General features: G+C 37.5%; 1 protein-coding gene across 7 annotated transcripts in view; it reads right to left on the bottom strand.

Annotated features, from left to right (window-relative positions):
- RNF180 (ring finger protein 180) overlaps positions 1-25765 on the bottom strand; it is a 220568-nt gene that overhangs the window by 38238 nt on the left and 156565 nt on the right. For 6 of the 7 annotated variants that reach the window (XM_078004430.1, XM_078004428.1, XM_078004429.1 and 3 more), the window contains one exon: positions 20943-21168. In XM_078004430.1, the coding sequence (XP_077860556.1) occupies positions 20943-21168 (226 nt within the window). Of the gene's footprint in view, positions 1-12085; positions 12177-20942; positions 21169-25765 lie in introns of those variants that run through there. The other variant, XM_078004434.1, reaches the window with a different exon arrangement.

Here is a 25765-nt window from a genome sequence, read left to right as displayed (position 1 = left end):
TAGAGTGTAATCTGGGCTCAGGAGTGACAGTGAAAAGGAAAAACACTTATAGAACTTTAAACTTCATAATCTATTTCAATCTATATGTGATGGGTTGACCACCTGAGTCTATCGCTATATATTTGAGGTAATTTTAAAAACGTGAAAATAACCATTCAGAAGCTTACTAATGAGTTAAAAAGGAAATAGTCATTTGAAGTACACACAGACCAACTGGAGAACACATATGACGGTATTCACTTTAAATGGTAGAAACTCTTTATATCTGAGCCATAGAAAGCAAGGCATGATCTGAGTTGGACCGTTTAATGGAGAACAACCTCTTTGGCTGGTGCAGAGCTAGTTACTAACCTGAGAAGTAAACTAGGTTTTCCGTCAACCATCCCCTCTTACTTTCATCCCGCAATGATCACCTGTAGCATTTCCTCAGTTTCCATCCTACTTCACTGCCTTGAGCTTTGGCTCAAGTGATTTGAATTAAATTTTCTCAGTTTTTCTTAATCACTGCCTTGGGTTGATTTTTACCTAAGAAATTTAAAGGGAAAACTGATTCACAAAGTTTACAATTAACAACAAAAGGGAAAATGTGAAAAATACACTACTCTAGGCAACTGAAGTTATCTATTAACCCTGCAACTCTAACTCCCTTCCCAATCGCACACCCATGAACCAGCATACAAGTTAGAGAAAAGGTATTTTCATGCTCATCATGTATGCTAGAGGTTGATATGACTGTAGTGCATTTAAAAATCCTTCATATGTTTAAGAGTTAAATCATTTCAAGTTAGATATTCTCTCAACGGTTTCTGCAGCAATGCATAGCTGTTTTATTAAAGTCCACTTTTCCCACTGCCCATTTACAGCCCTTTAGTGTAAGATGCTTATGGCACTATCACTTGGTTAAAGGGGCTTGTCAGTGTCATTCATATTGATGAAGAAAATGAGAGAAGTTATCAAATAACATTCATTTACAGTAATATGGTCTTTTTCTTAGGGCTTAACAACTAAGATTCAGGGTATTTTCTGAGAGGTTAAAAATCCCCCCAAATAAGAGGTATTGTATTAACTCTTGGGAAAATTGACTCACAACTTTCTAAATGCCCTTGGAAATGAGACCCATGTGGTGTGTCATATGGCAGATAATGCAAACGAAGGTGAAGAGTCTGCAACTTAGGGATTCTTATTATTCCTTCCCTTCCCTTCCTTTTCCTCTCCCTCTTCCTCCTCCTTCCGGAAAATTGGTAGCCATGTTCTAAAATGTTGAGCAATAACTGGAGAATCCCATTGCATTACCCTCTCTTAATACTGAGAACTTATTTGGAAATGTAATTGAATTCTAGTACAGCAGATCAAAAGGACATTGTAAAAGTCATCTAATACCTGCAGTTTTGATAACTGCCCACAAACTTTCTAGGGGGTAGATGAGAGAAGTGAAAGTAATAATGATGTCCATGACATTTTGTTTCCTGTCTTCAAGGAACTTAACTACACAATGTACTTTTAAGCTACTTAAACTCGTATATTAAAGCACTGAAGCAGGCAAGGGTTAGAAATATTTTTATAACACCTATTAGAGAAGCTGCTATATTGAAATTTGCAAGATGAGATGGGAATTGTACCTGCAACATACCGTTGAACATATACAACTGCATGTGCTTACTATAACCTCATGAGACCAATTTTGGATGATGTAATATAGTATACTTGTTTGGAAAGATGGTTAAAAGAGGATCCAGAACCCCTTGTCCCTCCATTGCTGGGCCAAATAAGAAGTGGTTTCCAACGCTTCTTAACTGGAGGGCCTTCCACAAGTCACAGAACTTCTCTTTGTACCAACTTCCTGCTGTATCTCCTGCAGACATTTATCTTGCACCTGCTATATGCATGGCACTTTGCTGATCCAGCTAGGAATACAGAGATGAATTAAATGTAATTGCTGTCTGTAGGGCATTGTACTAGATCAGCGATTCCAGAATGTTTGGCTGGATATCAAAATCACCTAGGGTGCTTGTTAAAATGACAAATTCTAGCACCTCACCCAGACATGTGCAAGCACAATTGCTGTGTATTTGACTTGGGAGTCTATGCTTTCTAACAAGCTGCTTGGGTGATTCTGATGCACAGATAGATTTGATAACAACTAGATGAAATGGTCCTTTTCTGTAATTAAATTATTTGAATTTATTTAAATATGTTAAGGTTTATCTCATTCCATTATAAAACTTTACTAACCTTATCCAAGGATATCGTTCTTTCTGTAGCTCTGTGTTGCCCCATTCCAGTGACATTTGAATTTGGAAATGTAGAATTTGGCAACATACAATATTCAATACTACACTTCCTAAAATTACCTGGAAGAAACATTAAGAAAAATCTGAAGGCAGACTAAGATGTACAGCTTGGAGTAAAAGGTGATGAAAACTACCTTTATCTCCTCCTCAGCCGATGCTACCTATTAGGCTGTCGATGCTTATTTAAACACATAATTTATTGCATTTAATCAGTATTTAATATTGTTGAGTATGCTAGAAAAAGACAAAAAAACAATATCCTGGAAAGATCTCAAGTGTATTTCAATTATACATTTAGTTAAATGTGGTTGTAGTGGCAGTGGAAACAGCAGCATTTTTGTGTGACACTATCAGTGACTGTTAGAATAAAATAATTCTAGTCTTAATTTGCCTGAGGGCAGGAGGCAATCACCAACTACATAAGATCAGAATTCACATTATTACAGGATGTATTACCATGAGGTTTCACGGTATTATATCACAATTTAAAAAAGAACGACCACACATATTAGGATAACTTTAAACCACAGACTTCATCAATATGGTGGTGCAACTTCGATTTCAGCATTATGCTTAAATTTTGGTAACTTTTTATGTAAACAATTCATTATATAAGTAAATATGTTGAGAATAGTTTTAGGCATTCTGCTAAATGCAGGAGTTAAAGCTGTATGATAGGTAAAGTATTATTAAATCCTATCTAGTAAAAAGATAATTCTAAAGTTACAAGTGTTTTGATAAGTTTATTCAGGGTGCCCTAGTCTTATTCAGGAGGGGAAGATAAGAACATTATTATAAATATAAGGCACAGTCATTTAAGTGGACCTAATAGTATTATGTTCAAATGTAAAAGACTAGGAGATGTATGTCTAGCCATCTCATTCAGATTACTGATGGCCTTGTTTACCCATTTAAAATTATCTCATAATTCTGAAGGCTTTTTCTCCTCAGAATTCCGTTCTTTGTTCTTTGTTGTTGGATATATTATTTTTTTTCCTGGAGATACAAACTGCAAAAAAATGATCTGATAAATTTATAATGTGTTCTTCTACTACTACTACTACTACTACTATTACTACTACTACTACTACTACTAGACTACTTCAAGAGTTTTGCATTATATACCTATGTTTAGGATGGGTCCTGCCCTTGAGAGGAGATCTGACTATCCCAAGTTTCAATATGTGCTGCATATGCTTATTTATAGGCATTCTTTGGCTCCAGGAACTTAATGTACAATAAAGGACACATTTGCAAGGAATAGACAAGACTAGGAATCAGAGTCCCAGTAAGTGATCTGTGTAAAAAGGGAGACCTCCACCAAAATAATGTTTACCAGCTGATGCTAAATCCTCAATACTTAACATAGCTTTTGGTTTAGTAATATCTTGTGAGGTGATCTTTAGAACTTTAAATCTCATTTCACTCTTATCCTTTAATACGTTGGTTTTACTATTTTTTTCCAGTGGTATATAACTAAAATAGTTTTCTTTGTATTGTTGAACAGTAGGCAAGAGTATGGTTCAGTGAGGATGCTGTGCTAAGTACATCTGCTATTCTTAAGTAAGAATGGAGAGGGGTTAATATATTTGGCGTTTGACCCACCTTCTGTGTCAATAAAAATTCACAAACTGTCTTAAAACCATCTTCGGGGCTTCACGAGCAATGCTTGCTTTGTACCTTTACAAGGGTAAGAAAGTTTCACTTGCAAGGGACCCTTCTGGTGAAACTCATTTTGTATTCATGTGAGGCACTCAAAATACTTATTTATAAGGTGAACAACACAAGTTAGTGAAAAGTTTGGGTTTACTGTTAAAGCTTATATTCAACAGAAAATTATCAGTTTGAATCACAGAAATTAGAACAGTTTAAGTCTCAGAGCCAGCTCTCGAGACATAGCAGGTGCTCACCAAGTGATAGCTGCCAGGTTTACTAGTAACGGCACACCCTGTGGGATCTGGGGCCAAAACAGCATACTTCATATGCTGGGAAAGGAGACACCAACCAGGAATATCTCACCCCATGCTAACGAATGCTTATGTATGTATCTTCTGGAAGTAAACTTGGAGGAGTGATACCAGCAAGATAGCTGACTACAGACACCTGGCATTCATCTCCCACCTCCTCATGGGAAAGGACTAAGGGAACAAATATACAGCTAGGATTTGACTTGAGTGTTGAAGGCCGAGTGCTGGAGTGCAGCACAGGAGTGGAGATGCACCTGTGGTCACTGGAAGTCCAGGAGGGCAGTGTGGAGGCACCTGACTTCTGCACCCCCATCTCCCCGACTAAGATCAGATCTGTTTGGGGTCCAGATGGACTTCCGTGTCGGGAAAAGGGAAGCCAAAGATCATTCCCTGACCCTCGTCTCCCTGACAAACACCTATCAGTCCTTACAATAGGAGAATTCCATAGTCCTTGCAAGCCCTGATCCCAGTTTGGAAAGCTTCCAGTAATTTATGCAGCTGCACTGCCCAAGATTAGGAGGACAAAGGGTGCATGCTCCACTCCTACCAACCCCCTGTGAGCCAAGCTGCTGCAGCATGGTATCATCTTCAGATGAGAGCTGCCTCTGGAGTACACTACTCTGGGGACCAGTAGCCTCTGCATCTATGTCTCCAGCATTGGGGCCCCATCTTCATTATACAAAGCCTACACAGGTGGCTGAAAACCACAATTCCAGCGGCATGAATTGGCCGTGACTCTGAATAAGCATAGTAGGCAAATCAACCCCTGTTGTCACATTTTCAGCTGGAGAAAGAGTCTGCCAGTTCCACCCAGGGCAACCTGCCCTTGAGCTGGCCAATCTACTGCATGTCGTCCCCTAAGCAGAAGAGACCTCCTGAGCCTCCAAGCAGCAGATACATCTCTGGGCCAGCAGAAGGGCTACACACCCATGCTCAGGACCTGAGAAGCAGCCATATAGCACCCGTCACCTGAAGCATAGCCCTGGCACGCCCCCAATGGTCCTGTATCCCTAATATGGGCCTGAGAAACAGGCCTGCAGGCTGCCCTGGGGAGGCATGCCCCTGAGCTAACTATGCAGCCTCATACCTACATCCCTGGCGGACATGCCCAAAGGCTGGCTGAGCAGCTGTGCACCCATGTCTCAGGATCAAGAAATAGCCATGTAGGAAGCCTCTGGTGAGCATGCATCCAGACGTATTAAACAACCCTGGGCTTGCATTCCAGGTCTACAAAACAGCCCCATGGGCCACTCCCCAACCCTCAGAATCACCTGTAGACCAGTTGAACAGCCATACAGCTGTGTCCTGGGCCTGAGAAACATCCTGTGGGTCGCCCCCAGTGTGTACATCCCAGGTCATCTGAGCCACCTTGTGCCCATGTTGTAGGCCTGAGAAATAGTATGATGGGAAGTCCCTGGCAGACATGTCTCTAGGATAGCTGAGCCACTGTACGCCTGCCTCCCAGGCATTAGAAACAGCCCCATGAGCTGCTCCTGGTAGGCACATCCCCAGGCTGGCTGTGCAACTGCATGCCCATGCTCCCAGCCAGAGTAACAGCACTGTGACACAAACCCCAGTAAGCCAGACTCCAAGTTGGCTGACTCATTGTGTGTACACACATGACCCAGTCCTGAGAAACAGCCCAGTGAGTCCACCCCTGGCAAAGCTGCAACACCATCACCACAAATAGGCCAGTACGAGTAACTCACAAACACAAGTAGTGTGGATTACAGTTGAAGAAACTATATGAAGACAACTGTATCCACCTAGAACCAAAGCCAATGTACCCCATCGAACTGACACCCTAAGACCATTTATACAAGTAAGTCTTTCCATATAAAACCTATTCCAAAAAACTGAAAGAGGCTAATTTTCCACCAGATGATTAGAATCGATGTAGAGAAACATCAACCATGAAAAAGTAAAGAAACATGTCACCTCCAAAGGAAAATTATAATTCTCCAGTAAGAGATCAAATCATAAGGAAATATATGAAATGCCAGAAAAATAAATCAAAATAACAATCTTAAACTCAGTGAGATAAAAGAGAATACAGATAAAAAAAATTCAATGAAATCAGGAAAACAACTCATGATTTGAATGAGAAATTCAACAGAGATAAATATTTTTAAAGAACTAAATAGAAATCCTAGAGATGAAGAACTCAATGAATGAAATAAAAATAAAATAAAGACCTTCAATAAGAGACTAGACCAAGCAGAAGAAATAATTTCAGAACCTGAAAACAATTTTTTTTTTTTTGTAATAACAGAGGGAGACAAAAAGATAGAAAAAGGAATGAAGAAAGCCTACAGGATTTATGGGACAACATTAACTGAGCAAATATTTGTGTTATAGGCATTCCAGAAGGAGAAGAAAAAAGATTAGGAAAACTTATAAAATAACAGAATAAACTTCCCAAGTCTTGGGAAACAGATGGACATCCAGGTCCAGGCAGAAATAAAATCGTTCACAGACAAACAAAAACTAAGAAAGTTCATCACCACTAGACTGGTCTCACAGGAATGCTCAAGAAAGTCTAGTATCTGGGAGTGAAAAGACAATAACCATCATGAAAATATGTGAAACTATAAAACTCACTGGTAGAATCAATACAAAGAAGAAAGAGAAAAGAAAGCTTTTCACTACAAAAAAACCCAACCACAAAAATAAACAATGAGAGAGGAAATATAGAACAAAAGATATACAAAACCACCAGAAAAAAGTCAATAAAATGACAGGAGTAAGTTTTCACCTATCAGTAATAACCTTGAATGTATATGGATTAAATTCCTCATTTAAAAGATACAGACTTGCTGAATGGACCCAAATAAAACAAAACCCCAATAACTAACTCTATGCTGCATACAAGAAACTAACCTCACATGTAGATACAGATAGACCGAGAGTAAATAAATTTAAAAAAATTCCACACAAACCAAATGTAAGCAGAAATAGATATATCAGACAAAGCAGACTTCAAGTTAAAAGCTGAAAAGCAGCGATATTACAATAAAGGAATCAGTTCAGCACAAGAATATAATAATTATAAATACTATAAAAATGTACCCAAACACTGGAACACCCAGATAAAAGCAAGTATCATTAGATCTAAAGAGAGAGATAGATCTCAATACAATAACAGTTGGAGACTTTAATAACTCATTCTCAGCACTGCACAGATCTAGACAGATAATTAACAAACATTGGATTGAAGCTGCACCACAGACCCAATGGACTTAGCAGACATTTACAGAACATGTCACCCAACAGCAGTAGATTACACATTCCTTTCATCAGCACATGGACCATTCTCTAGGGTTGACCATGTGTTAGAACAAAAGAAGTATAACAAAATTTTGAAACTTGAAGTTATGTCAAGTAGCTTATTTGGTCACAATGGAATAAAACTGGACATGAAAAAGAGGAACATTAGAAACTATATAAATATGTGGACATTGAACAATATGCTCCTGAAAGACAAACGTATAAAGAAAGAAATTTAAATTTTAAAAATATGTGAAACAAGTGAAAATAGAAACATAATATGCCAAAAGCTACAAGACACAACAAAAGCAGTATTAAGAGGCAAGTTCACAGCAATAAATGCATACATCACAACACTAGAAAGATTTCAAATAAATGACCTAATGATGTACCTCAAGAAACGAGAAAAGCAAGAACAAACTAAATCCCAAATTAGAAGGGGAAAAAAAAATAAAGACCAGACGAGACAATAACAAAAAAAGTTTTAAGGCCAACAGCCCTGATGAAAATAGATGCAAAAATCCTCAACAAAGTACTAGCAAACGGATTTCAACAACGCATCAAGAAGATGATACACCATGACCAAGTGGGATTTATGTAACAAATGCAAGGATGGTTGAATAAATTCACGGAAACATGGATGAAACAAAGTATATTTGAATCTGATTTTCATCTTTTCCTAGTGAACTGTTAAAAGATTATAATCTAGTCTGAGAAGTCCCAATCTCTGATGAATATGCAGCCTGATGACACAAGCATATAAAATAGACAAAATTAAACAAAAAAACAAAATTTCTTTTTTTTTTTTATTATTATACTTTAACTTCTAGGGTACATGTGCATAACGTGCAGGTTTGTTACATATGTATACTTGTGCCATGTTGCTGTGCTGCACCCATCAACTTGTCAGCACCCATCAACTCGTCATTTACATCAGGTATAACTCCCAATGCAATCCCTCCCCCCTCCCCTCTCCACATGATAGGCCCCGGTGTGTGATGTTCCCCTTCCCGAGTCCAAGTGATCTCATTGTTCAGTTCCCACCTATGAGTGAGAACATGCGGTGTTTGGTTTTCTGTTCTTGTGATAGTTTGCTAAGAATGATGGTTTCCAGCTGCATCCATGTCCCTACAAAGGACACAAACTCATCCTTTTTTATGGCTGCATAGTATTCCATGGTGTATATGTGCCACATTTTCTTAATCCAATCTCTCACTGATGGACATTTGGGTTGATTCCAAGTCTTTGCTATTGTGAATAGTGCTGCAATAAACATACGTGTGCATGTGTCTTTATAGCAGCATGATTTATAATCCTTTGGGTATATACCCAGTAATGGGATGGCTGGGTCATATGGTACATCTAGTTCTAGATCCTTGAGGAATCGCCATACTGTTTTCCATAATGGTTGAACTAGTTTACAATCCCACCAACAGTGTAAAAGTGTTCCTATTTCTCCACATCCTCTCCAGCACCTGTTGTCTCCTGAGTTTTTAATGATTGCCATTCTAACTGGTGTGAGATGGTATCTCATTGTGGTTTTGATTTGCATTTCTCTGATGGCCAGTGATGATGAGCATTTTTTCATGTGTCTGTTGGCTGTATGAATGTCTTCTTTTGAGAAATGTCTGTTCATATCCTTTGCCCACTTTTTGATGGGGTTGTTTGTTTTTTTCTTGTAAATTTGTTTGAGTTCTTTGTAGGTTCTGGATATTAGCCCTTTGTCAGATGAGTAGATTGCAAAAATTTTCTCCCATTCTGTAGGTTGCCTGTTCACTCTGATGGTAGTTTCTTTTGCTGTGCAGAAGCTCTTTAGTTTAATGAGATCCCATTTGTCAATTTTGGCTTTTGTTGCCATTGCTTTAGACATGAAGTCTTTGCCCATGCCTATGTCCTGAATGGTACTACTTAGGTTTTCCTCTAGGATTTTTATGGTATTAGGTCTAACATTTAAGTCTCTAATCCATCTTGAATTAATTTTCGTATAAGGTGTAAGGAAAGGATCCAGTTTCAGCTTTCTACTTATGGCTAGCCAATTTTCCCAGCACCATTTATTAAATAGGGAATCCTTTCCCCATTTCTTGTTTCTCTCAGGTTTGTCAAAGATCAGATGGCTGTAGATGTGTGGTATTATTTCTGAGGACTCTGTTCTGTTCCATTGGTCTATATCTCTGTTTTGGTACCAGTACCATGCTGTTTTGGTTACTGTAGCCTTGTAGTATAGTTTGAAGTCAGGTAGCGTGATGCCTCCAGCTTTGTTCTTTTGACTTAGGATTGTCTTGGAGATGCGGGCTCTTTTTTGGTTCCATATGAACTTTAAAGCAGTTTTTTCCAATTCTGTGAAGAAACTCATTGGTAGCTTGATGGGGATGGCATTGAATCTATAAATTACCTTGGGCAGTATGGCCATTTTCACGATATTGATTCTTCCTATCCATGAGCATGGTATGTTCTTCCATTTGTTTGTGTCCTCTTTTATTTCACTGAGCAGTGGTTTGTAGTTCTCCTTGAAGAGGTCCTTTACATCCCTTGTAAGTTGGATTCCTAGATATTTTATTCTCTTTGAAGCAATTGTGAATGGAAGTTCATTCATGATTTGGCTCTGTGTTTGTCTGTTACTGGTGTATAAGAATGCTTGTGATTTTTGCACATTAATTTTGTATCCTGAGACTTTGCTGAAGTTGTTTATCAGCTTAAGGAGATTTTGGGCTGAGACAATGGGGTTTTCTAAATATACAATCATCTGCAAAGAGGGACAATTTGACTTCTTCTTTTCCTAACTGAATACCCTTTCTTTCTTTCTCTTGCCTGATTGCCCTAGCCAGAACTTCCAGCACTATGTTGAATAGGAGTGGTGAGAGAGGGCATCCCTGTCTTGTGCCAGTTTTCAAAGGGAATGCTTCCAGTTTTTGCCCATTCAGTATGATATTGGCTGTGGGTTTGTCATAAATAGCTCTTATTATTTTGAGGTACGTTCCATCAATACCGAATTTATTGAGCGTTTTTAGCATGAAGGGCTGTTGAATTTTGTCAAAAGCCTTTTCTGCATCTATTGAGATAATCATGTGGTTCTTGTCTTTGGTTCTGTTTATATGCTGGATTATGTTTATTGATTTGCGAATGTTGAACCAGCCTTGCATCCCAGGGATGAAGCCCACTTGATCATGGTGGATAAGCTTTTTGATGTGCTGCTGAATCCGGTTTGCCAGTATTTTATTGAGGATTTTTGCATCGATGTTCATCAGGAATATTGGTCTAAAATTCTCTTTTTTTGTTGTGTCTCTGCTAGGCTTTGGTATCAGGATGATGTTGGCCTCATAAAATGAGTTAGGGAGGATTCCCTCTTTTTCTATTGATTGGAATAGTTTCAGAAGGAATGGTACCAGCTCCTCCTTGTACCTCTGGTAGAATTCAGCTGTGAATCCATCTGGTCCTGGACTTTTTTTGGTTGGTAGGCTATTAATTATTGCCTCAATTTCAGAGCCTGTTATTGTTCTATTCAGGGATTCAACTTCTTCCTGGTTTAGTCTTGGAAGAGTGTAAGTCTCCAGGAAATTATCTATTTCTTCTAGATTTTCCAGTTTATTTGCGTAGAGGTGTTTATAGTATTCTCTGATGGTAGTTTGTATTTCTGTGGGGTTGGTGGTGATATCCCCTTTATCATTTTTTATTGCATCTATTTGATTGTTCTCTCTTTTCTTCTTTATTAGTCTTGCTAGTGGTCTGTCAATTTTGTTGATTTTTCAAAAAACCAGCTCCTGGATTCATTGATTTTTTGGAGGGTTTTTTTGTGTCTCTATCTCCTTCAGTTCTGCTCTGATCTTAGTTATTTCTTGCCTTCTGCTAACTTTTGAATGCATTTGCTCTTGCTTCTCTAGTTCTTTTAATTGTGATGTTAGGGTGTCAATTTTAGATCTTTCCTGCTTTCTCTTGTGGGCATTTAGTGCTATAAATTTCCCTCTACACACTTCTTTAAATGTGTCCCAGAGATTCTGGTATGTTGTATCTTTGTTCTCATTGGTTGCAAAGAACATCTTTATTTCTGCCTTCATTTCGTTATGTACCCAGTAGTCATTCAGGAGCAGGTTGTCAGTTTCCATGTAGTTGAGCGGTTTTGATTGAGTTTCTTAGTCCTGAGTTCTAGTTTGATTGCACTGTGGTCTGAGAGACAGTTTGTTATAATTTCTGTCTTGTACATTTGCTGAGGAGTGCTTTACTTCAAAAAACAAAATTTCTTTACCTGACACTTTGTCAAAATGGAGTTATAGATTTTACAATATGTAAGTCATTATAGTAAGCAACATATGCTTAGCAAATGTTAATATTTAGGAGTTTCTATTAAGTCAGATTTAGTTAAAATTTGTCCATTTTAATTTCATTTAGTTTTTGGTAGTACAATATTTGGTACTTATAATTCAGTATAATTTTTTTTTTTAGTAGAATAAAAAGCTGTTGCAATCATTTTTAAACCCTTTCCCCTAGGAGAAATCTGTAGTATTAGAAAACTTCCTTACGTTAGAACATTTATCCAAGCTTTTTGCCCCAGGAAGTTATGTTTACCTTGTGCTTACTGATGTCCATTAATGGCTCTGGAGCACTGAAAAATCATTTCAGTAACTGTTTCTGTGTCCGAGAATAACTGGTTTGCCCACTGTTACAGAAATAAGGAAATCTATTAAAGTAATCCCAATTAAACTATAACTTTATTGAGCTTTTACTATGATACAAAATGCTATTTTATACTTTTATGATGCTTATAATTATTTTTATATAAATTTATGCTTAAGGGTTTAGGAAAAGTCTTTGAAAGCTATGAATAGAGATACATTGGTGGCTTCACAAAAGGTAATCACTGAATCCATCCTTGGCTTCAAACAAGTGATGATTCTCTCTGTGTTCTGTGTGAAAAGATATAGGACTTCACCCTCTATGCCCACCATCATTTAATGCTGCAGTTTGGTTTATTTACTTTCTTAAAAGGGTAAAAGTAACTCATTCTGATGGTTTTTTGAAAAAATCAAGTGGTACAGTACAGCTTAAAAAAACAACAATGATAGAATGATCTGTTCTACTCCTCTATCTTTACCCCTAAACTCCAGGGATTGTTTTAAGTGTTTCTGTCTTCAGGTTTTTTTTTTTTTTTTCCCTAGAGAGAAACCTGCATGTATATAAGTCAGTGTGTTTCAAAAATTGGTTTGCAAAGCACGAGTAATATGTGAGATAATTTTGGGTTGAATTGAATGAACATATTAAAAATTTTCAGTTACCTACTTGAGGTATTAGAAAAAATATATAAACTAAATATTAAATCCATAAATTCACAAATATATTGCTAAGGATGAGGTTAAAATAAGTACTTAAGAAAAAAACTGTTGATATAAAGAAAACCCTTAGATTTAAGAAAAATCACAAGGTATGTGGATTTAGTGAAAATTGTAAAAGTGGTATAGAAATGTTTGAGAAACACTGCTCTAACTACCATGCTTATTTTGCTATTCCTTTTTATTTTAAAAATATTCAATTCTGTAAGTTTAAGAATGACTACACTAGAATGTATCGTGACAAGTATGGCTTTTAGAAACAGAGACTAAAAGTACAAGATGAACAGAAAAACGAAGAGTAGAGGTATATACGGAGGCAAGAATAAAACCATTATTAGCATTAGAATTAACAGACCAGACTTACTGGTATAAAATAAGAGAAAGTGTGAAATGGCCTTAATGGGAATAAGGACAATAGACCAAGACAAATGATAAATTGTCATAGTGGATAAGAAGAGACACGTGATATTCTTGCAAATGAGTTGTATATCTTGGATAATGTCCAGCAGGACATCAGAACATCAGACAGAACTCAGGATATTCTTCATTGTGTGGGACTGGCCAAGTGCTGCAGGATATGTCATCCCTACCCTGCTGTCTAGATGCTAGGAGCATGCTCCAATTACTGTGACAGTCATAATATCCCTCGTATTTTTCTGTTCCATCACTTAAAATCCTAGTTAGTTTAAATGTAATTTCCATACCTAGTCTGGGACTTCCATAGACAAGGTAGAGAATTAGCTATTTCCTTTTCCTTTCTCCAGTGGAGTTCACCCATACATCTGCTCATCAGCACCTGGTTCCACTATGTTAAGGCCCATGAGTACTGGTGTTGGGGGGTGGTGTATGGTCTAAAGGGAGAGGGAAGTTAAGGGAGGAAAATAATGTAACAATAAAGGGAATCATCCTTGCTGAGGCATGGGTGTATTGTGAATGGGGTGGGGGTGACAGCAGTGAGAAAGTTCACTGTGGGGAGGCATGTTGCAATGACCGTGGCTCCCTTTGCAACCCATGAAACACTCCTATCTTCTGTGTGACTATGGACTGGGATCTGAACAGCTGAAACTGGGTCTGTTAGTAGCAATGCCTGCAGGAAGATAGGAATGCCCTCCAGTGTCAGTACACAATGGGAGAAATGGCATGCTTGGTTTGAATGCTGCAGTCAGAAAGTCAACAAGAACAGATAATGGATCCTCTCAACCCAAGACAATGATGTCTTTGTGGGAGGGATCCCCTCACCTGGATAACCCCATTCCACAAAACGTTTCTAAATTATGCCCTTTTCCCTTTCTTGGCCTGCAGATTCTTTTGGGAAGCACATGGCACCTCCCGGAACAGGCCCACATCTAAAATGTGGTAGCTCCAAGTGTGAAAAGATGTGAGGTTATCAGTCAATGAATGTGAAGTGTCCCACCTATCCTAAGGTCTTCCTCAGCTCTACATACACTGGGAGGCTTCTTATTTCCACAGACAACAACAAAAACTCTAGTTAATTTGGGACACTCCAGAACTTTCCCAACCCACAAGCATACCTGGAATCTGCCATGTTGAAATTTATTGTTTTCTGAAGTGACTGAACATTTTATAATTCCAGCCAGCGATATACAGAAGTACTGATTTCTCCATATCCCCACCAACACTTGTTTTTATCTTTCTGATTGTAGCCATGCTGGTGGGTATGAAGTGATATCTCATTATACTTTTAATCCGCATTTCACTAGTGACTAATGATGTTGAGCATCTTTTCACATGCTTATTGGCCATTTTTAAATCATCTTTGGAGAACTGTCTATTCAATTTTTGCCCATTTTTCAATTGGGTTATTTGTCTTTTTATTAAGTTATAAGAGTTCTTTATATATTCCAGATACTAGATCCTTATCATACACATGATTTACAAATATATCTTTTCATTCTGTGGTTGTCTTTTTACTTTCTTGATAAATTCTTTAAAGCAAGGAAGCTTTCAACTTTGAACTCTTATTTTTTCTTTGGCTGTTCATATATCAGGTCTTATATCTAAGGAGCTGCTGCTTAATCCTAGTTCACAAAAAACTATATGTATGTTTTCTTCTAAGAGTTTTATATTTTCAACCCTCACATTTAGTTCTTTTTTCTATATTGAGTTAACATATACATGGCACGAGGTAGGGGTCCAAATTCATTCTTTTACATGTGGGTATCCAGTTGTCCCAGTGCCATTGTTTTGAAATGACACAAAGGCTAATTCTTATAACTCTTGTCAAAAATCAATTAACCATAGATGTATGAGATTCCTTCTGGACTCTCCTCCTGGAGGTTTTAGTTATTTTCTTTTATGTTTGGTAACGTGGATGAATTAGTTTAGGGAAGTCTGTTTCTCCTACTGTGTGCAGCCTCTGATGATACTCCAGAATACAGACTGAGGAATGTGTGATCAGTCTCCCTGATCACCAAGGATGACTGCACACAGCTTTAGCCAGGTTCTTTGACTGTCTCTTTCCATAATCTCTCCTTTAAGCTTCTGTCTGGACTGTCTTTATTAGTATCACACTCAGCTGTTAGATTCTACTAATTGCTTGGTGATTGCTCTACTGTTTCTAACAATTCCCTGGGGCATAACGTGCTCTATAGTCTGATTCATTTAAAGTCCATCTCTTTGGCAGGAGCCCTGTGCTGCCAGTCTGAGGTTTACTGCACCTTAGGAAGGCTCTTCTTAGCTGTCTCTTGCTGTGATTATCTTCTAGTTTATTTATTATTTTGCTTTTTGCTACTAGAGCTACCAGTCTCCCCTAAATTGCTTACCATCAAAAACTCCACTGTTTTCAACAACACACAATTCATAGGCAAGAATTTCCCTACATCCTGTTCTAATTAAAATCAGTTCCTTTAAATAGAGCTTCAGAGCTTTCTGTTCTTAGTGTCTGTCTCCTCCCTTTGGCAGAACCTCTGCATCACTGCACTAGAGCTGGGCACAAGGACAGTGGTCTGTTTCTCCCAGTATAACACTCCTGCTTTATGAGTAAGGCACTGGGCAGGAATGGTAGCTCCTGATCTTCTTTGGTTTGGCTTGGCTCTCCTGGCTTGGAACATCTGCCCTATTAGCAAACCGGGGTGAGGGAGCTCAGGGCTCAGGATACTAAGACTCATGTGCCTGGAGTAAAACTTCCACCTTACAAGTGGAGGATAGGTGGGGAAGGGAGCTCCAGTGCTCTTGGCTGCGCCTGCCTGGAATACAGCTTCTGCAACATGAAGCTGAGAGGATAAGTGATATCAGTGGTCTACTTCCCCTGTGGTGAAACTATAGCACCAGACTAGGGAGTGGGAGAATGGACGGAGGGAGCCCAGTCTTCCTAGTTGTATCCACTTGAATTAAAGCTTTTGTCACATTGAGCTAGCAGTGATGGGTTTGAAAGCTGGTCCTGTCTCAAATGCTACAGGCTCTCATTCTTACCTATAATAGCAGTAGATTTTAGTAGATATTTTTGAATAAATGCTTCATTTGCTGTATGTCTTTAGGATTACTTCTAATCTGTTTTTTAAAAAAATTATTTTCACCAGTTAAATGCTGATTTTGCTGGGGAAGTGTCCACTGAGCTTCTTATAGCACCAATCCAGAATTATTTCTTCATTTATAAACTTCATTATTAATGTTGTTCTAAGGGGATATAAGTTTTTTTAAACTACCTTCCTCCCTTCTCACCTATCAAATAATTGATATGCTTTTATCTGTTACGTTGCTCTTGGTTCAAACTAATGAAAGTTTACTCAAACTGACTTAGTTAATTAACAAATTTAATATTTCATGTATTAAAGCATGGGCTTCAAACTTGGCCGAGTCACTGGTCCAACAGTGTCTTCAAGACCTCATGTTCACCTCTGTCCTAAGTTCTACAATCCAAAAATAAGACTTCATACTAAGTCTCATAAGACAGCTACTTGTAACTATCTCTGTTATATACTTTCTTGTTTATGTCCAAAGGGAGAGAAAATGGTTTCTTCATTTCATGTCTTAAAAGGAAAGACAAACCTTCTCATCTCATTGACCCAAACTGGACCACATGCCTATTTGTGAACCAATTATTGGCAAAGGGGATAGATTACCCAGGAGCAGAGGATGGGGTCTGCTACCAAGAGTCACCTGGTCTGTGTTGGAAGAGTTGAATACTCAGGGTTATGTTGAGAAGAAAGAAGGAGGTTATGCATACTAATTAGCAACCAACAGTGAACACTATGAATTTTTTTTTTTATCAACTTTCAACAGTATACCTTGACTTCCATTAAAAACATAGATATTAATGTTTCTACCCTTTTCTGTACATATCTTATCCCACATCAACTTCTCAACAGCTAACAGTGTAAAGTAATTTAAACAAGAAATTAGTTTGTTATAGTTCAGTTTTAAAGTCATTAATTTTCTAAAGCACACTGAATGGAGTAAATGTGGGAGTAACTTCATTATATTTCTATTCATTGAGCTACTATAATAGAACTGTTACAACTAATCCCTTATTCCACACATATCTTTAGAAAATGACAGCTTTCCCACTTTAATCTTTAAAAAGGCCCCATGACAATAACAGTCCCTGGTTTATACACAATTTGAATGGTGACAACTGAGGTAGCTGACATAACTAACTAATTCATTTAATAAATAACTCCCAGGGTAAGCTGACTGGTAACAGAAAAGTCTAACACTGGGAAACTAAGTTTCCTAAAATATCAAAAAAAGCAAAAACTAAATGAGGGGAAGAAAATCTCATTTACAATAGCAAGAACAAAAATATATAGGTACAAAACTAATAAATGTGCAGAGTCTTTAGGAAGGAAATTTTGGAACTTTATTGAGAGGTGGTATACCATGACAACAATGACTCAATATTATAAAAATGTCAATTAAAATGTCAATTATCCCCAAATTAAGTTTAATTCACTCATGAGCAATTAAAACATAAATGCTAGAATAATTATAAAAGTGGAGTAAAAGTATAGGACAAGATAAAGATGAAAAGAATAGCTGCTAAAGAGCGTTTTAGAAATTACTGTAATTGCTTTTTAAAGAAATACAATTCAGTCATCATAGTAACAGTAGACTGTTCAATGAATGCTGCCAGGACACATGCCTAAGGAATCAAAAAAATGTACTTTATTATTTACCAAACCATGCACCAGAATAAATGGACAGGAGTTATATGTGGGGACATGAGGACAAACTGAAACCTTAAACAAATATAGGGAAAGAGAATGTTTAATTAATTCTGTAGTGGGAAAGGCCTAAAACTAACTTTGAAATTATAAATAATAAAGGCAAGATCACTACCTGGCAAAGGTCACTTCTACATACAAATGTAGAAGTCCTGCACATTCAAAAAATACCATAAACAAAATTAAAGTACAAATGACAAAAAAGGAAAATTTATTACCATATATGACAAAAGCTGACACCAAATATAAAAAATCTGGTCACAAATTTAAAAAGGAAAATTAGGATAGTCAGGACTCTAGAGACAACAAGCCCTCACACACTTCTGTTTACAATAATTTCAGTATAATTTTGCAATGTATATGTACCCTTAAAATATGTAGGCTTTAACTACCATTTCTACTTCTGGAAATTCATCTTAAGGAAGTACTCTGTAATGCGTTCAAATATTTATCCACATATATCAGTAGATAAATATAAATAAATAAACTAAATTTCCCAAAAGAGTAGGCTGGCTAAGCAGGGCCATAATATAATCACAAGAACTTTAAGTTAAACAAACACAACAGCTTAAAGACCATATGTACAATATAATCTGATTCTGATATATTCTGGAAGGATATTAGTTTTAAATGATAGAAATACAGCTAATTTTGAGCTTACATTTTATTTATAGTTTCTGATTTTCCTATAATGAAACTGTATTATCTATATAATTTTAAGTTATTTTTATAAGAAAACTAAACCACATTCTTTCGTTACTAACAATGTTACTTTCCCTAATTTATACTATATTACCTCAGCTTTTACCAAAAAATACCATAAGATAAAACACCAGAAAACCTGGCAGTGCATTTGCTCTGATGATGTTTTTGAGGACATTGCCTAGTCTCTCTCCCAATATGCCCTAGAGGAGAAATAACATAAAAAATTTGTTTAAAGACAATTGCCAGAAAAACCTTTGCTTATCCTGAAGAATTGGCATGCTTTTTTTTTTTTATGGATCCCGAGAATCCTTTGTGTATTGACTTTTATTTTCCTTTAGGCAATCAGAAAAAGCAAATTTAAAAGCAATTACTTCATCTAATTGTAGTATTAGGTTGGTGCAAAAGTAATTATGGTTTTTGCCATTAAAAATAAAATACTATGTAGGATCATATGCTTATTTATCTGTCTACCTACCCTCACCTGATCTTTATAATCTATGTCAATTCATAATTCCCTTGTCCTGCTACTTCATTAAATGTATTTTACAAATCACCTCAAATCCTTTTGAGGTAGAGTATAAACAAGTAAGTAGAATATTCCTACTATCAGCCTGTAAATGACAGCACACAACCAAATATAGTCTACATTGGAAAAGACCCTAAGTATTCCCAATGTGATTTATTTTAGAATAACTGATTTTAAAAATAAAGGAAGATATGAAATTTTTGTTTTAATAAATGAACCAAGAAAAACTTGAGTCATTACTGTTTTAGGACCTGAAGAAAATAAATTTTATAACCCTTACCAGTGTTAAGTGAGATCATGGAAGGCAGGGACAACATCTGCCTAAACACTGTATATTGCCTAGACGCTTCCTATCAAAACAAGTTTTCAGTAAATGTTTGCTTGTAAAGCTGGCCAGAGATAACATTGACCAAATGGTGTCACTGGTGCTCCTCTTTTTTGTCACCCCAAAAGACACAGCAAGAGATCTGGTATTAGAAAATAATTCTTTTCTCCCACATCTCAACATTCCAGCCAGAGGCCAGAGAAGAACTTCCAGTAAGGTTTGACCCTCTCATGGAAGTGCATCCTTTCCTTTCTGTACCCTTTATGGTCTTCCCTATGAAAGGAGTAAATGAATTGTCTGGTGAGACTGATGACAGCCTGGTGTCCTGACCACATTTCTCGACTGGGGTAGAGTTGCTGTGCTTGGCAAGTCCTTTTGGCTCTAGATCTGCCCAAGCTCAGTGCGGTAATTTTGTGCTGCAGTCTACATGCACTAGGTAGAACAGAGAGGCACAGCTTTAGTTTCTCTTCTTTGTTTGATTACTGAGCCTATAAAGGTTTGCAAGCCTTCATGCAGCTGGTTGTGTAGGACAGTCAAAGCTTACTTTAATAATCTGATTCTCCCATGCAGGTGGGTCCTTGGATTTCCTTGAGGGAAGAAAGATGCACCATGTATTTATTCTCTTCAGTTTTACTATTAATGTAGTACATACTCGGATCCTCATTTAGCTCCTTTACAGCTGAGAGGAGAATGTGAAGATAGAAAATTTCCCACCTAACATTTAGCACATAGTAGTGTATTCTATCATTCTACCCTTAGTCATTCTCTATGTTCCACATTCATTATCTCTTCATTAATGTTTTAAATATTGTATTACATCTTTACATGAAAATTAGGTCAACAAATCATTGCTCCAATTTGACTTTTTTCCTGTCCAAAGAGAAGGACCTTAACCTTAAGAACATTAAGAAGGTTGAGAAAATTTTGAGTTTGGGAGAAAGATGTAATAATTGTACTTAGATAGATATTTATGGATTTATTCTCTGTGACTCCAAAGGAAATAACAAGAGCCAAAGAATAAGGGGTAGTGGAAGGCAGATACGAGGAATAAATAATCAACAGCACTGCTTCAAATGGAACTTCCTTAACACTAGAAATGTCCAAGGCCGAACAACTAGTTACAGTGTTTTAGAAAGGATCTGAGTGCAGAGTAGGGAATTAGAGATGAGGCTCTATTCTCATCTATGATTCTAACAGTTTTATAAGTTGGGTAAGTACTGTTTTATAAAGTGGAGAATAACAAATTATGGTATATGTGATTTATCAGTAACTTTTTAATAATTTATAAAGTACCTTTAGAACTATAACCAAGAGGTAGAATAATCAGACAATCATGTTAATGAAAGAGAATTGTTACCTGTCTGGAAAAAGACTCTAGAAATAATTGTCCGACATAATGGGCATGGAGTGCTGGAAGGATTGTCTTTGGCCAGAGTCCGCAAGCAGGGCTCACAGAAGATGTGATGGCAAGGGTAACACATATAAGGGTTGAAATAAACGTCCAGACACACTGCACAGATGTAGCTATCCTTTTCTTCTGCATATTCATTGTCTTCATCTGTACTCATCTCATTATTCAAAGTCTGCAAAACACAAGAAAACTTTTTTTTCTTAGTGTGAGATTGGTTTCCTTAAGATAGCTTTTGTATTTTGTTAAAATGAACGAAAATATTTGAGAAGCATATAATCTGTTTGTGGCGTATTCAAAGTAACAGAAATGCTACCTTTCAAAGTCAAGAAACTAAAAATATACATGAAAACCCAGAAGCCTACTTTTCTTTTTAGTATTGTGACATCGTGCTAAGTGCTAAAATATACCTAAACCTAATATACCTAAACCTATTAAGTATACCTGTATTTTGGCTTAATCAACAGTAGATAGGTGTTAGGTATACCAGTCCCAGAATTATGTAGATTCTCTATCTACCCCATTCCTACCACAGCAAATAAGCTGGTTGTCACAAGGTTATAGAGTTTTAATATGAGCATCCATGCATGATGAAAAGTGAAGGCAGAAGGCGTCATACTTCATTCTCATACTGCGCAAGGAACATTCTCTATTCTATATTTTGTGTCTTCCTGGAGCTCAAAGAAAGAGTCAAAGTCTAAGTGGTGTCAGGAGGAAAGCAAAGCAAATCTCAGAGTAATTATGGGATTAGCCTTGCTATGGGAAAACATGATGAGCCTGTCTCCCCTCCCAAATGGAATTGTTAGGAAAAAGGTACAGCAGGTTCTTAATAATGTCATTTCATTCAACATGGTCTTATAACGATGATGAGAAAAAACTGATTTCGAGCTGGGGTTGCTGTCTGTGTGGAGTTTCTGTCTGTGTGGAGTTTGCATGTTGTCCCTGTGTTTGTGTGTGTTTTCTCTGGGTAATCCAGTTTCCTCTTATATCCCAAAGATGTGCATGTTAGGTACACTGGTGTGTCTAAATGGTCCCAGTTGGGGTGAGTGCTGGTGTGTGTGAGTGTGCCCTGTGAAGGGATGGTGTCCCATCCAGGCCTGGTTTCTGCCTTGTACCCTGAACTGCCAGGACAGGCTCCAGTAATTATCTTGTTTTTATTTATCTTTCGTTAATACATGTATAGCTCACATTTATTTCAGTATTTAATATTAGAGGTGTTTTGGTCTTTAGAAGTTTGGTGATGCTTTTGTGATCAGAAATAGGCTGTAAAAATTGAACTCTTTATTCATATCAATTAGCCTATGGTAAAATTGGTGGTGTTATTTCACTTAAAGTCACTGATATTATGTTGGTGCAAAAGTAATTGCGGTTTTTGCTACTAAACTGCAATTACCTTTGCATCCACCTAAAACATCACCAGTAGGTTCTTGGAAATGGTGGCTTTAAGCAACATAAATGAGGATTTACTGTAGTTAGGAAAGAGGTAGCTCAGAGGTTAGTATTAATAGTAGAAGGTCTGTTAGCAGAATTCCTATAACTCCCAATTTCCTTATTTGTGAAACTGCTGTGAGGATTAAATGAGGTAATCCACTTAATACATTTAGTATGATATCTGGCACATAGTAATTAATTATCAAAAAATGTTAGCCACGGCCATCCTTCTCTACCCTCCCCCATCCCTTCTGTTCTTTCTCTACAGGTTCTGTAGTTTTTGCTAAAGCCTTGAGAACATTTTTCTCAAACCAGGCATTTAAAATAGTGCTTATAATATAAAACATACTATGAGTTTTCACTGTTATTATTCTATTTGTATTATTATTATTTTGACACCGAGTCCTGCTCTGTCGCCCAGGCTGGAGCGCAGTGGCGTGATCTCTGCACACTGAGCCTCTGCTTCCTGGATTCAAGTGATTCTCCTGCCTCAGCCTCCCAAGTAGTTGAGATTACAGGCATGTGGCATGGTGCCCGGCTATTCTTTGTATTTTTAGTAGAGACAGGGTTTCACCATGTTGGACAGGTTGGTTTTGAACTCCTGGGCTCAAGTGAGCCACCTGTTTTGGCCTCCCAAAGTGCTGGGATTACAGGCGTGAGCCACCACACCCAGCCTATATCCTATTTGTATTCTTGAGATTAATCTTAACTGTTACGAAAAATAGTTGAAGTTCAGTATCTGTAATCTCCTCCTCCTAAACAAGACATTATATTCTCAACTCCAAACACAAAGACTGCTCTCTGAGTCTACTTGTCAGGAACATGTTCTTTACAACCGTTATCTATGCATTTTAACTAGATTTTACTCTTCTGCTTATTTTCATTCTTTGGCTTATTTAATAATGCTTTTTCATATTCCTTATTGTCCTCTTTATTTTGTTATTTTACTTATTTTCATAGGTTTTGGGGGAACAGGTGGTTTTGGTTACATGAGTAAGTTGTTTAGTGCTGATCTGTGAGATTTTGGTGCACCCATCACCTGAGCAGTACACACTGAATCCAATTTTATCCCTCACTCCCTTCCCCCTTTCCCCCTGGGTCCCCAAAGTCCATTGTGTCATTCTTACGCCGTTGCATCCTCATAGCTTAGCTCCCCCTTATGAGTGAGAACATACAATGTTTGGTTTTCCATTCCTGAGTTACTTCACTTAGAATAATGGTCTCTAGTTCCATGCAGGTTGCTGAGAATGCCATTATTTCATTCCTTTTATTGGCTGAATAGTATTCTGATACATACATACATACATACATATATATATATGTGTCTATCACCAACAGTGTAAAAGCATTCCTATTTCTCCACACCCTCACCAGCATCTATTGTTTGACTTTTTAATAATCACCATTCTGACTCACATGAGATGGTATCTCACTGTAGTTTTGATTTGCATTTCTCTAATGATCAGTGATGTTGAGCTTGTTTTCATATGTTTGTTGGCTGCATAAAATTGTGAGAAGTATCTGTTCATATCCTTTGCCCACTTTTTGATGGGGTTGTTTTTTTCGTGTAAATTTAAGTTTCTTATAGATTCTGGATACTAAACCATTGTCAGATAGGTAGATTGCAAAAATTTTCTCCCATTCTGGTAGCTTGCCTGTTTACTCTGATTATAGTTTCTTTTGCTATGCAGAAGCTCTTTAGCTTAATTAGATCCTCTTTATCAATTTTAGCCTTTGTTGCAATTGCTTTTGGCGTTTTCTTTTCTTTTCTTTTTTTTTTTTTTGCTTTTGGCGTTTTCATAATCAAATCTTTGCCCATGCCTATGTCCTGAATGGTATTGCCTAAGTTTTCTTCTAGGGTTTTTATGGTTTTGGGTTTTACATTTAAGTATTTAATCCACCTTGAGTTAATTTTTGTATGAGGTGTAAGGAAGGAGTCCAGTTTGTTTTCTGCATATGACTAGCCGGTTTTCCAAGCACCATTTATTAAATAGGGAATCCTTTCCCCATTGCTTGTTTTTGTCAGGTTTGTCGAAGATCAGATGGTTGTAGATGGGTGGTGTTATTTCTGAGGTCTCTGTTCCATTGGTCTATATGTCTATTTGGGTACTAGTATTATGCTGTTTTGGTTACTGTAGCCTTGTAGTATAGTTTGAAGTCAGGTAGCGTGATGCCTCCAGTCTTCTTCTTTTAGCTTAGGATTGTCTTGGCTCTACGGGCTCTTTTTTGGTTCTATATGAAATTCAGAGTAGTTTTTTCTAATTCTGTGAAAAATGTCCATGGTAGTTTGGGAATAGCACTGAATCTATAAATTACTTTGGGCAGTATGGCCATTTTCATGATACTGGTTCTTCCTATCCACGAGGATGAAATGTTTTTCTACTTGTTTGTGTCCTCTTATTTCCTTGAGCAGTGATTTGTAGTTCTCCTTGAAGAGGTCCTTCATGTACCTTGTTAGCTGTATTCCTAGGTATTTTATTCTCTTTGTAGCAATTGTGAATGGGAGTTCATTCATGATTTGGCTCTGTTTGTCTATTGTTGGTGTATAGGAATGCTTGTGATTTTTACACATTGATTTTTTATACTGAGAGTTTGCTGAAGTTGCTTATCAGCTTAAGGAGGTTTTGGGCTGAGACTATGGAGATTTCTAAATATAGAATCATGTCATTTGCAACAGCAACACTTTGATTTCCTCTCTTCCCATCTGAATGCCGCCCCCCTCCCCCTCCTTTTTTTTTTTTCTCTTGCCTGATTACCCGGCCAGAACTTCCAATACTATGTTGAACAGGAGTGGTGAGAGGAGGGCATTCTTGTCTTGTGCCGGTTTTCAAATGGAATGGTTCCAGCTTTTGCCCATTCATGATTTTAATTTTAATTTTTTTTTTCTTCTTCTTTTTTTTTTTTTTAAAGACGGAATCTTGCTCTGTCCCTCAGGCTGGAGTAGAGTGGTGCGATCTCGGCTCACCGCAAGCTTCGCCTCCCGGGTTCCCGCCACTCTCCTGCCTCAGCCTCCCCAGTGGCTGGGACTACAGGCGCCCGCCACCATGCCCAGCTAATTTTTTGTATTTTTAGTAGAGACGGGGTTTCACTATGTTAGCCAGGATGGTCTCAAACTCCTGACTTCATGATCCGCCTGCCTCGGCCTCCCAAAGTGCTGGGATTACAGGCGTGAGCCATCGCGCCTGGCCTTAATTAGAGCTTTCATAATATCCCTTTTGTTTTCTGGATCTGTTTTTCCTTGTGTCATGTTTTTTGTTTCTTCTTTTACATTATGGATATTTGCTTTATTTTTATATACAAGGGATTAGGTTTATTAGTATAGGTAGCTGACACAGATTCCC

Source organism: Macaca mulatta, chromosome 6 (genome assembly GCF_049350105.2).
Source record: "Macaca mulatta isolate MMU2019108-1 chromosome 6, T2T-MMU8v2.0, whole genome shotgun sequence".
Lineage (NCBI taxonomy): Eukaryota > Metazoa > Chordata > Mammalia > Primates > Cercopithecidae > Macaca > Macaca mulatta.
This window is presented reverse-complemented; position numbering and strand designations above follow the sequence as displayed.